At 36.6% G+C, this 18350-nt stretch overlaps 1 protein-coding gene across 4 annotated transcripts in view; it reads left to right on the forward strand.

The window, feature by feature from the left end:
* The window catches only part of PCCA (propionyl-CoA carboxylase subunit alpha), a 271230-nt gene that overhangs the window by 123149 nt on the left and 129731 nt on the right, over positions 1-18350 (forward strand). For all 4 annotated transcript variants that reach the window (XR_014949358.1, XR_014949359.1, XM_077781501.2 and 1 more), the window contains exons 17-18: positions 7542-7652; positions 16402-16504. Coding sequence is in view for 2 of the 4 variants with exons in the window: in XM_077781501.2 (XP_077637627.1) it covers positions 7542-7652; positions 16402-16504 (214 nt within the window). In the remaining 2 variants the exon portion in view is untranslated. The remainder of the gene's footprint in view (positions 1-7541; positions 7653-16401; positions 16505-18350) is intronic.

Genomic DNA, 18350 nt, shown 5'->3' on the forward strand with positions numbered 1-18350 from the left:
TTTTATTACAGTTTGGGTTGATGACAATTTATACACAGTGAAGAAAGAAATTCTGCAGTCTGTTCATTGTTAGATGCTAAGAGTATGGTTAACTCAAGATTGAGTCAAGATATAGTCAGTGTGATTGTGGGATCTAATATCAATCTTTTTTTCCTGTGTAATATCTCCATTGTTGTTAATGAGGGCAGATGAAAGTCTAGGATAGCATTTATTTGAGTTATAGATTAGATTAAATGATCTCTTGAGCTTCTTTACAGTCTAAATTATTCTGACAGGAACTCACTTCTCCACTGAGAACTGATCTGAATTCAAAATCTCAGCTGAGACTCCAGAATGGCAAAAGGTCTAATTAGGTAACATTTTTATCTCTGAGTCTTGCAGTATAATTCAGGGGTGATTAACGTTGAGGGTCCAACTCAGATTTCTCTCAAGAAGAGACACTTCTTGTTTTGTGCAGTGATTAGTGGAAAATCTGTGAATAGTGAAAAGTTCAAGATTCCAGTCAAGAGAGTTACTGTTGCTCATCGGGAAGGGGCATGATTTATTTTCTTTGAGCATGCACTGTTATTAGTAGTTCATCTCTGTCTCTTATGGAACTTTTTTCAGAAACTTTTTGTTTTGTTTATTTTGGGGGGGCTTTAATTTGAGCAACAGAAATAGGGTATTGAAAGAATGATTTTCAGTGTATATCCTGTGTGTGTAAACATGGTATGGTGTGCTTGCTTTCTTGGTTTTTCTAAAGCTTTAATATGCTTTTTTCATTTCTGGTGTTAGATAATCTGTTCATTTGAAGGCATGTAGAAATCCCAGTATGAAGTTTTGGAAAGTTTGTGTATGAAAATTATTTTTATCCATTTAAATAAAAGAAATAGTTATATTTATACATCAAGTGGAACACATTATCAGTTCACTAGAGGGTCTGATTGGACAGATAGCTCATATCCTTGAGTGCAGATTCCTGTAATCTTTCCTTTGACCTCTGTTTGCTTTTTAACTTCCCTGAGCATTCAAAAGTAAAGCAATCACATGAAGTTTAAGTCTTTTTATAAAGTCAACCCTTCTCTGTTGAGATCCGGCTTGCTGTGTGTAGAGAGGAATGTATTAGACCATTAGGCAGAAAGAAGTTGAAGATGCTTCTGAGGAAAAGAGTAAGCAGCAGATAGGGCAAAAAGGAGCAGAAATGAGGAGAGAATAAGGGACCCACCAGCTGGGGGTGGGGGAATTTTCCAGCATGAGGTGAAAGAGCAAACATAAAATAGAAAACAGCAATGTATTAAATGTTTGAGGGGAGGAGAAATGTAGAAGTTAACTCTTGAGTGGAGACCTGCCAGAGTAGTGGCAGCAGAAACGTGTCTTGAGCTTTTGCAGCTGTAAACACACTAATTGTGGGGGGAAAAGTGTTGACTTTCCAAGAATCACAGAATGAGTAAGATTGGAAGGGGTCACAGTGGATCATGTGGTCCAACCTCTCTGCTCAAGTAGGGTCATCCTAGAGCACAAGAAAAACCCAACTTCAATTTTAGTATTTTATCAAATATTTCAAACAAATTAATTTCAGGTACAAACTTTTCACAGTAAACTTTAATTTAGATACAAACATCATAAATTACTGAAATTCTTTTGTTTTAACTGAATTATTTTGTTTATTTATTTTATTTTGTTTTTATTGTTAAATTATTTTGTTGAGAAGATACTTCTCAATGGCAGTCTGCATATAAGTTTTAGACTCTCCTGTATTCTGAGCCCCTGCAAAAGCTCTCACTGGTATTGTGAGTGAAACAATCTTTTATGTAAAAAACCTATTTGCTTGCAAAAACAGTGTATAGTGTCTGCTCTTAAAAAATGAAATTAGGTTTTAGTTTTTGGCTGTGCTTTTAAAAAATGCTTCAACAGGTTGTACAATTTTTGCATAGCAGAGCTAACAGATGGGTACTTCTTCAAGAGTATTAGTGTTCTCACCCCTTGCAGATTCCCCAGTGTATTGATATGGAAACCAAAACTGGAGAAGGGAAGGAAACAAACTTGGTTCAAAATTACTAGAAGGGACCATTTCAGAATACTTAGCAGCATCAGCTTGGAGCTCAGATGTTGCTCTTGGTCTCTCCTTTTCTTAAGCTAGTCACAAGGGAGGGAGTAGGCATCTAGTTTAGAAAGGGTTACATATTACCAGTGTCCTATGGAGAAGGAAGAGGCAAGGACAATTGAAGTACAGGCTGATCAGGTAAAAGAGGAAGGCAATGTTATTGGTGCAGAAGTGGAAATTAAAATAAGGTACCTTTTTTTTTTCCAGATAAGTTTTTTGCTTGTGTAGTCTTTTTTCTCTCCCTTTTATTAAAGAGAATGAACTGGGGCAGTGAAAAACAAGAAATGAATGCTGTTATTTCTCTAGATATAAAGTTGTCCTAGTGTTGCATTCCCTATCTTTAGAGTAAAAGGATATCTGAGGAGAGGATGGCGAAAGAATGCACATTTATTTTCCTTCACTTTTCTTGACAAAGTCTGCTTAGCTTCTACTTCCAATTATTCTACTGATTCAAGTGTTGTGTTTGTTAACACTGTAAATAATGTTTCTCTTACTAAGAAGTTCAGAACCACATGCAGTTAGAAAAATTTGAGTTTACAATTTTATGGTATGATATTACCGTATATTATCTCCTTTTACGTCTTTTCTTCTCCCCCTTTATCCTGGTGTGTGAGTTCAGCAAGCTCCAGACTTTTGTATCTGAAAGAATAATGTTTTTAATTGGAATACATGTTCAGCTCTGAGGGTCAGTGGTGTACTGATCCCATGTGAGAATTTTATGTGGATGTTTGTGTATTAAAATTAAAAACTAAAAAGCCCTTTTTACCTTGCTTTTGGGATGGGACTTTGTACATGGATAGCCAGCTCTGAAGTAAACTAAAAAGCCCTTTTTACCTTGCTTTTGGGATGGGACTTTGTACATGGATAGCCAGCTCTGAAGTAAGTTGTATCAAAACACAAGCTTTGAAAGACAGTTAAACCGTTGAATGTTGAAGATTTTAGGGAATATTATGAAAACTTTTGGAATTACGAATATGGAGGCTTGCTGGGTGGTAATTGTGGACTTGGAAAGTTCATGTGTTGAAAAGCAGTGTTTTCCTAGTCTGTTCAAATCCGATAATATTCTTGTTTTAAGTGAACAGTAGTGTAATTGACATTTTTCATATTGCTCAGTGCTGAGCTGACTTAATTTTTTAAAATATTTCCTTTAGAGAAATAACTGAGATACCTCCTAAGCTTCATCACATTTATTCTTATTCAGCCTTTAAATTGTTGGGTGATAGTTTAGCTTTGCTGGCTTGTTAAAAAGAGAAACCTCTAGTCCTGTGCTCCACATGTTGGTTTTGCAGTCAGTAAGTGTGCAGATAAAGTTCTTTCTGTTCCACTTAGCACCATTTGAAATTATCAGCAAGTCTATTCAACTGCTTATCTACAGAGGGGCATGTAGGACTCCAATTAAGTTTACATGGATAAATGCTGATTTGTGTTTGCAGGCATCAAGATGACAGAAGCTTAATACTGTAAAAAGGCTAATCAACACTGAATATGTTTAGTGTCAGTAAATATTTACAGTGAAAACATTGTCTATGATTTTGTGCCTTGGCATTCCAAGTTCTGATTTTTAGTGAATAAAAATGTGGTGTGATAGCCTCTTCATAAACCTGTTAATATTGTTTTCTATAAAATGCATTTTATTGTTGTCTTTGGTTTTTTTGTGAGGTTGGGGTTGGAGTTAGGCTACAGTATGTAGTGAAGTTAATGAAAAGTCTAGTGCAGCAGAGTTTTTAAGGCAGAGAATGAAGAAGGGAAGGAGGCAAGATAAAAACAGGCAGTATGGGGAGTAATTTCTTCTGATTATAATTTAATTTTTTTTTAATGAGGGGGTTGCTAATAAGCTCTGGTGAACAGTGTGATTATTTAGTGTGTTCCTGTATTCATTAAACAATAATGACAATTTAACTGGAAAATTAATGGAATGTCAGCAATTTGTGTTCTATATAAAACATATGAATATGTAGTTTTAAAAAATTCCATTAGCTCTCCATAACTTAAATGCTAGTCTTCTTTCTTTTACAAATATATTCTGGAAAATAGTGTGTAAAAATAGAAGCCCAAGAAGCTACTGATGTAATATTGTATAAAATCTAAAGCCTAGCAAAATGAAAAAATAGAGGTATAAAACCAGTGATTATTGTATTTTATTATATTTTGACTTAGAGAAAAAAAGGATAAAACTGTAACTACAGTTCTGCATCAGCCTTAACAATGTAAAAATCATGAAGTTGAAGTGAAATTTTGTTTTCTGGAGGAGAAATAAATTTATATAGTTTAGGATTTTGTTTGTTTGTTGAAAATGTCATGGCTTGTCAGGCTAACAAATGTGATTTTGTTCCTGGCAGTCTACAGAGCTGGTCAAGAAAAAGAAAAATTCTCTGAAAACTACTGCAATATAAATACAATATACTTCAGTTTTGTGTCTAACTTTGCATGAAATAAGCACTGCCTGTTAGCCTCTGTTTGATCCTGTGAGAGTGTGAGGCTAATGTCTGGCCAGTGTTTTGGAAGCAGCAGGTAGTCAGGAGCAAGCTGCTCTAGGGGTCCGTATTTCTGTAGCCTAGTAGTTACTCACACACAGATGGAGACCTTATGAACTTTGACAGAGGTCACACTAAATTGCAAATCTAAAACTTGTAGACTTCTGAAGGATTACACTGATAATTTTTTTTTAAAGCCGTACGATTTGGTACATCACTAAAAGTATCAACTCAGTCTTGAGAAGCAGATCAACCATGCAATCATTGCTCACATAATGATCACGGGGACTGATAAAGATAGCCTTTCACGATACTTTAATGGAAGCTTGTTTATTAAACTTCTAAGTCATGTATGTAAAATGCATTTTATATTGCTTCTCAGACACCTAGGCTTGTCTGCTCTTTCGAACTTATTAAAGGAATTTTGGAGCTTAAAACATTGCAGTAGCCTCCTATTTTTCAGATGCACATGAATTAGAAATAATCAAGAATACTCATGGTATTTTTTTGATTTTAGGTCTTTCAGAGCAGTCAGTTGAGACACCAAGCTCTGTCATCTGTCATCAGCCATCACCTCACCAGGGATCTTATAGCAGTTTAGAAAAGAAAAATGTGAGATGATCTGGTTACACATTGTAGCATGTTTAAATCCTGGATTCAAAGTTGGGTAGCATTGAAGGACTCCTCCTTCTTTTGATTTTGTAATAGATGAAATCTCTGGGATATTTCAATACTTACTGTTCAGACTGTAAATTTTGGGGGAGTTTGTAGCAGCCAAATACAGACATTATTTGTTTCCAAGTTAAGGTCATTTAGTGTAAGATTTTAAATTCTTTTGTTTAGTGGAGATGCAGTGTGACTTTCATTCAGTGTTTATGAAATCAGGGTCTATGAAAAATTATTTAAGTCGCAGGCAGCAAGGATCTTATTTTAATCAAATGGACAATTTTCTATCATGTCATCATTGAACTGCTTGTGTCATGTGCTATTTAATGGCTCATGAACGAGTCCTTAAAGCTGTGACTTCATGATTCAATGAGACTGAGTCTGCCTCAGTGTGTTTAAAGTGGTTTCAGTGACAGCCACACAGAGAGCTTGAAAATTCACATCAGCAGCAGACTAGTAGGGGTAGAAAGCTTTGAAAGTGTTTGAACTGGTCTGCATATAAAAGAAATGTTGTTCATGCTTCTAAACTGGAAAAACACAAAAAAAAAGGAGTGTAAAAGACTCTCCTGTAGCCTCAGCAATTTGCATGCTCTGTAATGCTAGTGTCTGTGCTTTGGTGAGATCTCAACAAGAGAAAAAATCCAAATAACATAATTTCCAGCTGAAATACCTGCGTTTTCAATTAATTATTTTTCAATATTATTTTAAGCTAGAGCTATTAGAAAAATGTGCAAATAGTTGAGTCATGTCATCTCTAATTGTGATTGTATCATCACAATCATAATAACTTGTGAGTAAACATACGTGAAGTACAGAATTTTGTGCTTTGCAAGAGATGTGGATGCACGGACAAATTTTTGCTGTAAAAATTTTTACTGTTTTGTGAAGTGTTCCACATTTTATACTTAATGCTGTGCAGTTAGAGCCAAAGTTAATGTGATATGACAAATGCAATGTGATTTGGAGTTACCTGTTCCTCTGACAATGATGAAAAAATGTGATTCCTTTGTATTTCCAGAGGGGTGAGAATATGCACAGCTGAAGTTGGATAAACGCTTTCCTATAGGAGCTCCTCATTTATGCACACATGGAATAAATCAACACCTGCAATGCTCCTGAACTGCATGTCTGTTCAGCTTTTCTTAAGAAATGTTAATGCTAATGAGCCAGTGTTATTGTATTTAGTCATATTAAGATGGAACTCTTCTGGCTCATCAGAGTTTGTTTGATCTCTTCCTAAATTTGAGAAGAGAATGGAGCTCAAGATGGTGGTTTTCTGACCTGTAATCTTAAACCTTCCAGAGATGACCTGTATGCTACTCTCAAAAGAGAGAGTACCTTCTTTTTGAAAATCGTTTGCAGTAAGAAGATACTTTAAATGATCTAGGAAATTTTTTTCTCAAGGATTTTTTTTGTACCACTTTTTCTCTCCCACCTTCTCTAAGGACTTACTTGTATTTAATATTTCAAGGAAATGACTTTTAGTAACCATCATATTCAGTGCTAAACTGCAAGTACTTCAGTAAAGTGCAGTTTAGCATTAAGTCACTAACTTAGTTACACAGAAGTTATTAAATTAAAAACAGAATCATTTAGGAGATGGAGGAGACAAGCTGAGAAATAGAATAATAAATAGATGAAAAAATGCAGAAAATATGAAGTTGCATAATATTCAAAGAAATTAAAGGATAAAGGTGTATCTAAAGCTTCTATGATAAATAATTTTAAAATAAAGCAAATAATTTTTGTGGGCTATATGCCTAACAGAGTCACAGAGTGATGCTAAAGGGGAACCAGGGTATTCGACAAAAGAATTGATCAGGCAAGGTTGGATAAAAGTACATGTGGAGGAAGCAATACATTTCTTTGTTTTGTGAGTTACACAGGAGTCACTTATGCATTACAAATTATAAAAGTGGTGTAAAATGATACATTAAATGGTAGAAGTTTTTACTGTATTTCATTACTGTGACTGGGGTGTAACATGGTGCATATTTTCCGTTCAGGGTTCAGTGGAATTGAGGTAATATTACTGTCATGACTAATTTGTTATTTCCAAGGAGATGGCTCTGGTCTTGCCTACATCTTCTAGAGCTGTACCAAAGGTCTCTTGGTTGTCCTTGCTGTCCTTAACTAGTAGTTTGAATTAGGCTTGATGAGGTAAAATTTAGATGGTTTACTTTATAATTAAAGCGTTTAAAAGGGTTTTGGGGCAGGAGTGAAATCAAAGTGGTAAATCTGCATTTGTGATTAATATTACCTGGAATTTTTGATTAATATTACCTGATTTTGTATTGATTTGTTTTTTTTGTTTTCAGGTGTGGCTCACAATATTTCTTTACTGCGAGAAGTGATCGTCCACCCACGTTTTGTTCAAGGAGACATCAGCACTAAATTCCTTCCTGAAGTCTATCCTGATGGTTTTAAAGGTTTGTTCCATTTGGAAATGGTTTTTTTTTCTTAAGTGGTGTTGTTTTGATTATTGCTTCTTTATATTTTTAGGCTGACATGCTCCTGAGTCTTTATTTTTTCTTCAAATATAACTGTGCATCCACACAATTAGTTTTTAAATAATGCATAAAGTTTAAATAGTCAACTTTTTATTTTCAAGAAGGCAAAATAGTGATATCCTAGTGATAAAGTAGTAAATGAAATAGACCCAAAGTCAAGAAAAACCATATATAGATCATATGAAATATATAATATAAGCATCAGTTCAATTCTGCTATGCTATCATGCTTCATTACTTCTACTGTTAACTATAGTTGGATAAGTTTTCACTCAGAACTGTTGCTTCGTCATTAAGTAGGTGTATCACCTTTAGACTTGCCTTTTGGCACCCTATGGTTTCTCCATAGGCTTCTCTGGAGGATCTGGCATTTTATCAGAGTATTTCAGTACCCTGGTCTTAATACACACTGCACACAGTTAATGGGCATCATTTAAAAATTGTTAACTCATACACTAGGTTAATATAAACACAAATGTAATTATTTATTTACAGCATCTCAAACTACTCAGTCTCAAAAATGTTTACCAATCATTTCTAGAAAAATGTGAGAAAACAAATAGATTGGTTTCCTTTCACAAGAATCAGGTTTTAAAAGCTTGTCTTCTCTCTTAGCCAATCTGCTGTAGATGCTTTCTTGACCTGTGTGATCAGACTCAGTTCTTCCATATAGGTCTCTCACCTCAGCTGGCATTCACCAGGCAGAACATCTTTCTTATTAAAAAAGACAGTATTTATAGTTCATCATTCATGGGTCCTTTATGAATCCTGTGGAGATTCCTTTTCCCGCATTCATCATTAATCCAATGTGGCAGAATCCTCATCTCACTTTGGAGGCAGCACTGCCAGATTGGCAGTCACTGGACATGACTGGCACCTTGCCAAATTCTAGTCTCATTAAGGAGCAGAACAGATTTTTCTTACCTCGGGACTCAGTGTGTGAGTGTGGGGATGACTATTCTTTGCACCAGAACTACTTGATATCGTGATGTAATTGACAACCCTGTGTGTGATACAGTCCTACATGTGGGATCACTGCATCCTGCTTGTTCCTGGCTCCTGACTGAGACTACAGGAACAGGTGTTAACCACCTTGAGTGGCAGCGGGCTTGCTGAAAAGTTCCTTTGTTGTTTTTGCTAGGGGGTACTTAGCTAATCTTTGGGTAACTCAGCTGGCTTTCATCCAGCAGAGATTCCAGGGTACTCTGCTCATCTGCTCTTGAAGGCTTGGTGCTGCTGTAGCTGGTCTCTCTCCCCTTCCCTGACAGTTGAATACAGAATCTTCTGTCTTGTCTCCCTGATGTTTTTGGGACTATTCAGTCATTTTTCTGAGTAGATCCAGATCTCTAAACCACCATGAAACTTGCTTTTTTTTTTTTACTGTTGCTGCTTTTGTTGGGGTGGTTTTTTGTAAGTTCCAGGGTTGACTTAGCTCATGAAGAAAACTGGTGAACTTCAGCAGATGTGCAGACTGGGAATGGAGAAAGAAGGCAAGGAAGCAAGATGTTAGAGTCCCAATACCATATTGTGAGAAGGCTGCCTCCCCTGGCATATAACTGGGAACAATAAAAACATAAATCAAACAGCAGTATTTTATTAAGAGATTCTTGAAGATATGCTTTTGTTCTGGTCACTAGAAGACACAAGAACAGTTACTGTGACACTTCATAATAGAAACTAATGATTGGCACACATAAAATTCCTAGCCTTTTTCCCTGCTGTATGAAAAGTCTTGCTCATCTCCTTCCATGTATCTAATGCAAGCACACATTAGCCTTCTTAATTATAGATAAAGATATATATGATGGCATTGAACTTCAATTCAAGAATAGTTACTTGTGAGTAGTGATTAAAAGCTCACCAAAGAAACTGAGAGCCCTTTCAATGATGTAGTTTGCACTGGATCAAATCCCTCATGCTAAAAAAAAATTGATGACTTGAACTTGAGTATAATTTTTTAAGTGCCCATTAGAAAATATTTCTACAAATCCAAGGTCTCATGAGAACTGTTAAAGCCAAGCAAGGATGGTGGGCAGATGACAGGTAGAAGCGCAACAAGAGAAGCAAAGACAAAAATTAATGTATATGTAATTTCTTTAATCACTTAAATGAACTTTTTAATACAAATACCCACAGTAAATTTGCTAGGAGGATAATTTGAAAATTAATTAGCTTCATATATCTTACTGTTGCTTATAGAAGATGAATAGCTGTAGAAAAAGTGCTGTGACAATCTGAGAAATTAGAGCAATGTGTAGCCAACACAGATCTGGAAATATGTAAAAATATGTGCTGCTGTTAACAGTAGGAATCCATATTAGAAGTGTTTTAAACTTGGGAAACTTAAGAAATAAAAACATTTCAATAGAGATGTGTGTAATATTAATGTTCAAGCACAATCCATTGTGTTTCTTTGTAACCTGCACAATTGCTACTACAGTTGTGATCTACGCTGGGGATAAGTAATGAATCTCAGCTGTGTTCTCTCTGGTGACTGCATGAAGTACTGGCCCATTTTGTATGTGCATTTTTCTTCAAGTATAAATATTGAGTCTTAAGTTAAGAGTAAAATAAGAGATGCTTTGTTTTCCAGTCTGATTTTTATGAGTTCCATTATAATCCTTTATTAGAAGACCTTTACTCTAAGTTAAGAACTTAGATACTTAAGATACTAGATATATCTTGGCTACTTTTCCATTAACCTAGGTGATACTAGATATATCTTGGCTACTTTTCCATTAACCTAGGTGATGCTCTCTTCAAATTACACGTAGAATGGGCATGTTTAGTAATTTCCATAATTAGACTTTAACTCTTTCTTCCCATCTTTAAATAAACATTGACCACCAGGAGTAGTTTGTTTATTGTAAGTTATTTTAAAATAGTAGCTGTGCTGAAAGTAACCTTGTGCAGAGTATGATTAGTGTGGGAAAGCAGCTGCTGTCATGCCCTTTTTTGTCCATGTGAGGGATGGCTGGCTGGAATGCTGGCTGGCGGTAGATGAGCTGGAGTGGGTTGTTGCTCTGAGCACCCATGCGTGTTTTGGGAGGCATGTGGGTCTGATGGTGGCCGCAGGAACACTGATTAGGTCAGGTGGCACCTGTCTTAGAGTGGCCTCCAAGCATTTTGCTTACAGAATAAAAATGTCTGCCAAGCATGCAGGAGTCAGATGCACTGTTCTTCTACAACCTCCAAACAACCTGGAAACACTGTACTTTCTAGTCTGCCTGATGAGAAGGAAATTTACTGTGTATCTCTGTTTTCACAAAGATCCAAGAAGAGTCTTGGACAAAAGATAAAGGATGTTTAGGTTAGTAACCTGTTCATGGGATTAGTCATTGCGGTTCAGTCTGTTTCACAGTTTATATTTTCCTAGTTTTTTATTTAAATATTGAGATTTTCTTCTTCTTGATATTCCACTCTTTCTGCTTATTAAAGAATGTCTGAAATCAGTCACTCTTTTTGGGAGACACATCCTGTGCCAATGAAAGATGGGCATTTTCCAAGAGATTATCACAGAAGTCATCCCAAAATACATGAGAGAAAAAAAAAAGCAATAATTTACTTTCCCTCTTCTAGCATGTTTACCTCATCTGAATGGAGAGGAAGAACAGAATTTCTTTATATTTCCAATACATAAAGGAATAAAGAGGAAGCACTTCTCTTCTGAAATGACATATTGTCTCCAGAGACTCTGTATGAGGTCAAGGCTTTTAGATATATTGTGTTTATCATAATTATGTGGGTTGGATGAAATTATTACCCTCCTTAATACTTATTAAACCATCTCTGGAATACTGTGTCCAGTTTTAACCCCCTCATACATGTATAAAAGATGGCAATAAACACAAGTAAGTCTAGTGAAGAGCCATAATGGTGGTGATGGGGTTGGAGCAGCTGACCTGTAGGGAGAAGCTGGGAGAACCAAACTTGTTTTGCCTGGAGAGCAGAAAAGCTTAGGGTAGACCTAAGGACAGCTTTCTAGAACCTCAGAGGGGGTTCCGAAGCATATGAAGCCAGGCTCTTCAATGAGTAGCACAGCAAGAGCCAGGGGTCATGAAATGGGGATTTTAAAGGTGTCACTGCACAAACCTCTGAGCAACCTATTCTGAATTTGATGTTGAGATTGCTTCCTGGGGAAGGGGACATGCTGAATAAACTTGGGGCCTTTCAAGGTCCCTTCAGCCTCAGTCGTTCCATGATTCTGAGTGGAAGTGCTTTGTAGGTGAATTGGGACTGCAGATATGACTTATAAATTTAAGTCTGAGGCTTTTGCCATTAGTAAGAGGGGGAATGCAGCTTCCCCTGTCTGTCACTATTAGAACATAGGAGATGCTTGCTGCTAATTCCATACATTCCCTCTGCATTGGAATCTAATATTTATAACATTGAGCTTTGTTTTCTGCCTCAGCCTACTTGGTATATGTGCCATCTGTAATGACTAACTTCAAAATCCAACAGGAAAAACTTGAGATAAAACAGAACCTAGGAATGTTGTAAACATTGCCTACATTGGTGTTGATCTGAATTATGCATTGCACTTTTAATCTTTTTCATTATGCTTTTAATTTTTATTCTTCCCACTCAGAAAACAGTCACTCTTCAAATCTTAAATAACTTACTGGGGCACATAACCAGGGTTTGTTTGTTTTGCTTTGTTTTTTCCCTGTAATTGATAGTAGGAAACATGTTTCTAGGACAAAATGCAAATGAGACTGTTATGGGAAAAATGACCTTTATGTAATTTAATTTGAAGTTGGTTATGTAAAGTAATTGCATGAACCTTTTTGACTCAGCTTGGGGGATACTGGAATAATATTGATTTAAGCAATCATAACATCAAGGAAATGAGAGAGAAATACTTTTTTTCTTCTCTTCCTTCCGACCAGGGTTCTGCCATTTGGTAATAATAGATGTGTGCAGTCTAGTTTTAAGTAATACTACTTCAACAACACTGCTTCCACCCCTTTAGTTGTGACTTAATTTTATAATCATTCTTCCTGTTTTGCATTTGCCTTATCTAATTCAGCTGATAATTCAGTGATAATGCAGAGGTTTATCCCAGCTTAAACAGAGACTTGGGAACTGCCAGTTTCATGTTTTATTGTGGAGGTGAAGTTTCTGTGTAAGCCAGGAGTCTGCAGTGATGAGAGCAGGGAAGGATCAATGGTGTAACTTCCTATGTTGGAAGTTTGGGGACCTTTGCTACTTACTCATTTCACTCTCTCTCAAGGAAGCACTTGAACAACTGCTCCAGAGGTAGCTTTGTTACTCTTCAAATCAATCTGTATGGTGAATGTGAAGGACTGTGTTGTTACATCTTTATTGATGGTGAATATTAACTTATTCCTCAAGACACCCCACTGAAATCCTGAGGAGTAGCTTCTGAAGGGAAGTAATACTTGATGGGAAACAAAGGTATTACTATCTGGAACATTGGTGTATTTCCAAATATACTAATGTAACTGTAAATTTGACTTCAAAACCGTTTAGAATTCATCTGAGCTAGCAGCAGAGCAAAAACAGACAGCAAGAGAAATGGGACTGGAGTTCAGGGAACTGAGGCAGTATTGACAGCAGTCTGTCCTGTGTAATAAAAGTAAATTGCCATCCTTAGGAAACAGCCTTTAATCAGACTTCTGAGGTATGCCTCCAAAGTTATGCTAAGGACAGTCTGTGGTAGGGTTGTATGTTTACTGCCAGACACCAAAACCTAGTTTTGCTATGTTCCTGTTAACAGTTTCTATTATCTCCCAGAAATCCTACATTGGATACCACAGTCATAACTGGTTTTCTCCTTGCCACAGCTGGTAAATAGAGACAAAGGGATAATTATACTTTTCATGTTGGCAGTGATGAAGCAAATGTGATCTTGATCAGTTAACCGGTTTCAACTTACTGACCTTTGTTTGCTGTTTTGAGTTTGATTCTTATTGAAGATACAGGAAGAAAGTAGTTTTTGTGGCACAGCGAGCTCAAAAGTAGTTATTTCATCTTAGATGGAGGCCATGCAATAAAACCTTTGAAATGGGACCTTTCCAGATTTACCTTGTTCCTTTATTTAAGTTGGTTCTAACAGTGTGTGTTGGAGCAGGTGGGAGCATGCAGTTTTGGTCACACAGTCTTGTCATGAATGTTGGGCAGGGGAACTGAAAGACAAAGGCTTTAGGGCAGATTCCTGATGTGCCTTTAGCTGGGGTATATAAACAAGTCATCAGTTTTAGATTCAGTGTTTTGAAAAAGTGATCTCAGTTTCTTCACTGTGTGTAAGCATTGGGAAAATTGGCACATTTCAGATCCAGATATTTGATGTTACTGAAATGTGTTATTAGATAATTACACACATATATGTGTGTATGTACAAATAGTACAAAAGTTCAGTGCTTTTTGAATCTTGCCTCGCAATCAGTTTTTCTAGTAACTGGCAAAGGAAAGATTGAGTTTGTTTCTGAAGCCAGGTCCTAAACCTTTCAGCATTTGTATTTCTGCATGTGTTTGTTGAAGTGAAGACAGCTTCCATTTCAAGGCAGATAAAAAAATAAACACTGAGCAAAGGAACTTGCAGTAATATTCAGCCAGAATATGCTAATGGGGGACTAAATTAAAAAGAAATTCATGCAGATTTCCTGAGTTCTGTTATTTTTAAATTTACATTTTTTGGGCTGTGATAACTTCTTTGTAGTGTTAGCTGGACTTTAATGAATGTATTCCCATCACTGTGGCATGATTACATTTCTGAGTTGAACTCTAACTAGCCTCTTTACCTAACCTTGTTTAATATGCCCAGTGGAATGATGGGTCCTGTTTTGAAATTGTGGCTTTGTTGTTGTAGAGTCTTCTCCAGTCCTTTGCAGCAGCCTCCATTCTGGATTTTCTTCAGGATCTCATTAGACTCATTTTATTCTGCTGATAGAAATTGTCACTGGCTAGTAACCAGTACTGGGGAATGTGAATTTACATTACATAGCACTGAGGCCATGGGAGGGTGGAGGTATAGAAGGGATCTGTGTAACTGTTTGTCTGCTGCAGGACTGGAAGCAAATGTGTCTCCCTGAGCAGAGTTCCTCTGGGAGATAGAGCCATCTGAAGCTCTTGCTCCATCCTTTCATGTGAAATCTGTACTTTTTCTGGGTAATGGCATTTGCTGTGATATATACACAAAAAGTGCTTTTTGAGAGCTGTGTTGTAACTGAGTTCAGCAAAGTCTTTCAGTTCTTTAACTTTATTGTGTAATCCTCCTCTTTTCTTTGTGAAATGCTCTTGCATTCATTTATGAAAAATCTTTCTCTTGGATAAAGTTTGCCTCTTCCCTTCACGACAATTCAGCTTTGCAGTTCTGGTCCTGTTTTATATCAATTTTAACTTCCTGCCTTATAGACCGACTCCTTTATCTTTTTGTTCTCTCCCACAGAATTATAGAGTGGTTTGGGTTTTAAGGGACCTTAAAAATCACCTGGTTCCAACCCCCTGCCATGGGCAGGAATACCTTCCACTAGATTGCTCAGTGCTCCGTCCATCTTGGCCTTAGAACTTCCAGGGATTGGACATTCATGCCCAGACAACCTGTTCCAGTGCCTCACTGCTAAAGGATTTCTTCCTAATGTCTAATCTAAACTCTTTTCATTTGAATTAAATAATGTTAATTAGTTGTCCTTGTCCTTTTACTATGTGCGCTTCTAAATATTCTTTCTCCATCTTTCTGGCAAACATCTTTCAGGTACTGGACAGCTGCAGTTAGGTCACACTGAAGCCTTCTCTTTTCCAAGCTGAACAATCCCAGTTCTCTTAGCTGTTCTTCAAAGGAGAAGTGCTCCATTTCTCTACTCATCTTTGTGGCCCTTCTCTGGAATCTTGCATCATTCTTGGCCACCTATTTGCCATTGTTTCATACCAAATCTGTTGTGTGATTTCTGACCTAAAGACAGGGAGGGCAGAGTTACTGTGCTCTTTTAGCCTGTTGAATGAATAATTGAATCTCCATTTAACCTTCACTTTCTGGAACAAGACCAGACTGGGAGAAAACCTGCTTCCTGTCACCCTGGTTTTGTCTTTTTGCCAAATATTTTCCAGGTTGTCTGCCTTAGGATTATAGACTGCTTTGAGCTGCTGTCTGCTTCTGAAGTGTCAAACATTGCTTTGACTCCATTAGTTGTGAACTAATGATTACATAAATAACACTAAATTACCCAGGGCTGACAAGAAGCCTTATCCCCATTTATTTTTTTGGTTTATATTGTTATGCTGTCCTGTTTGTTTGAAAGATCTGTAGCCTTTGCTTCGGATAAAGTACTGAGAGTGTTCTATATTTTGAGTAAGTTCTAATGTACAGATGGATTCCTTACCAGCATGAGGCACAATATGTCAACCAGTGACATTTCAGTAACGAAAACAAGATGCTGCAGCATCGTTCAGTTTCTTTTTTTTCAGTTGTCAAATTGTTTTTAACAGAGATACCAGTGTTAGCAGTTGGGCTGATTTGTATGAAAACATGCAATTTAAACTCTGAAACTCAGAGCGTCTGCTATGCTATGCCTCATCCCAATTTAGAGGGGAAAAAGGTAGCTTTCATGCATAAGGACTGAGCAGTGTCTTTACTGGTAGTTGTTACTTTTTGTGTCTGTGTTGGTCTGTGGTATCAAATTTTTTTTTAACTTCCTTCTGAAAACTAGGACATGAGTTGACAGATCTTGAAAGAAGACAACTACTGGCAACAGCAGCATCTTTGTATGTGGCTGAACAACTGAGATCACAGCGATTTTTAGGGACTCCAAGGTAAGTTCATTTCTAGGAATTTGGATGTGCTGATGCATTTTGTTAATGGCATCTTCTTATGCACAAGAATAACTGGTGAGAAACTGCATGGTTTCTTAATATAGTCTGTTTTTTCTAAATTCAAATGAGTTGTGGCTTACATTTCCCTACTTGCACAAGTCATACATGATTATTTTTATTCTAAGTATTAGCAAACTAATAGGCACAAAAATGTGTTACAAGCCAGTACAGTAATTAATGCACATCAGGAGTTTCATTAATGCAAAATGTTGCTGTATTAGTAACTAACCACAAATTGAGCATCACAAATTTCCCATGTGCCCATTTGAAGCAATCTAAGCACTTTGGCATAATATGAATATTCAGCTACAGAGCTTTAAAATATTGTAGATTTGTGAGTAATTTGCTACCTTGATGAAGAACCTTAATAGTTTAGAGTCTTAATTCAGATAACACTTTCAGAATGTAAACGTGGAAGGTAATTGATGGAAGAGTCAACATCTTGCTTTAAGTATGGGGATTTTTGTGCTTTTATTCCCCCACTCCTTCATTTTTTTTTTTTTTTTTTTTGAATTGTAGCTACCAGTAACCTAGGCAGTATTGTTAATTGTCCAGCTATTGCAGTAGCCCACTCAAAATTCTATTTCACTTCTCTGGCTTTTTTGAACAGTATGCTTTTTTCCTCTCAGATATCTTGCTTTTCTTGTCCTCTGGCCCATCTCTGTCAGTGCCTTGAGACCTTCTGTTGGAATTAACTGAATTTATTAAGCTTGTTTGTGTAGTTGGTGCTAGCAATAGTTGGATACAGGGAGTCCTGACTTCAACATAACTCTCCTTGCCTCATGTTTTGTAATGTAGTTGCATATATGTTTGTACGTGAGGGAAGTCGTAGTGCAGGATAGACATTATTCACGTTCCATGCCAGTGGTTTGACAGTGTATTCTGTTATTGATTTTTCAGTGGTCAGGAATAAATCAAATGTGGTTTCAAGAAGTCTTTATTTTTATTTGTACCCACAAAGATAATTAGTACCATATGGTATTAAAGAAAAAGAAAGAGACACTTAGGGCAAGCATAACAGCTTTGTAATGTATAGCATATGCAGGACTGGGTCATTGCTTGCCTTATGCATCTGTAGGGGAAAGTAAAGCACCTTTTTATTTCCTTCTACAAGTTATATCTTCCATAGTGAATGGCATAAGGAGAAGAACAGACACTCAATCACCACTCTTACTTAAAAAAAGATGAATCAGAGAAAATGAGGAGGAGCCTTGACTGTAGTTTTTTTTATTGGCCAGCATAGGAGGTTAAGTAATCTGGTACTGCTACAGAGAAGTGATGGATTACTTTGTACTTAGAATAAGGATAGGAATTGTTAATTTAAGCAGTGATGATCAAACTGCTATTGCATTCTCTGCTCTGATTTGTGATTTTTTCTCTTCTCTGTAAAATGCTCTAACTAGCTAAAAAGAAAAGAAAGGAATCAATTTTTTGAAGTCTTTCAATGTTTTGATTTTTTCGCAAGTAGTTTTTTAGTACCAGGTGTCTCTGTATCTTAATAGGAAAGACACATACGACTATTTTAACTGAGATAACAGAGATGTAAATGAAGTTGAGCAATCAGACATGGTCACCCATTTCTTTCTCTGCTGTGTTAGGGAAACAAATACACTCCTGCTTTGAAAAAAAGTTAGCTCAGTTTTGGAGTGCTAGCCAAACTCAGTCACAGGTATTCTTCTACCATGGGAAGAGAAGGCAGCAGAGTCTGGTCACATGAAAAAAACACACATATGTAAAACTAGATTAAGGTAAGATTTTTCAGATTTTAAATGGTGAGGCTAAGAAA

The sequence above is a fragment of the Lonchura striata genome, chromosome 1 (genome assembly GCF_050655825.1).
Source record: "Lonchura striata isolate lonStrDom1 chromosome 1, ASM5065582v1, whole genome shotgun sequence".
Taxonomy (NCBI): Eukaryota; Metazoa; Chordata; class Aves; order Passeriformes; family Estrildidae; genus Lonchura; species Lonchura striata.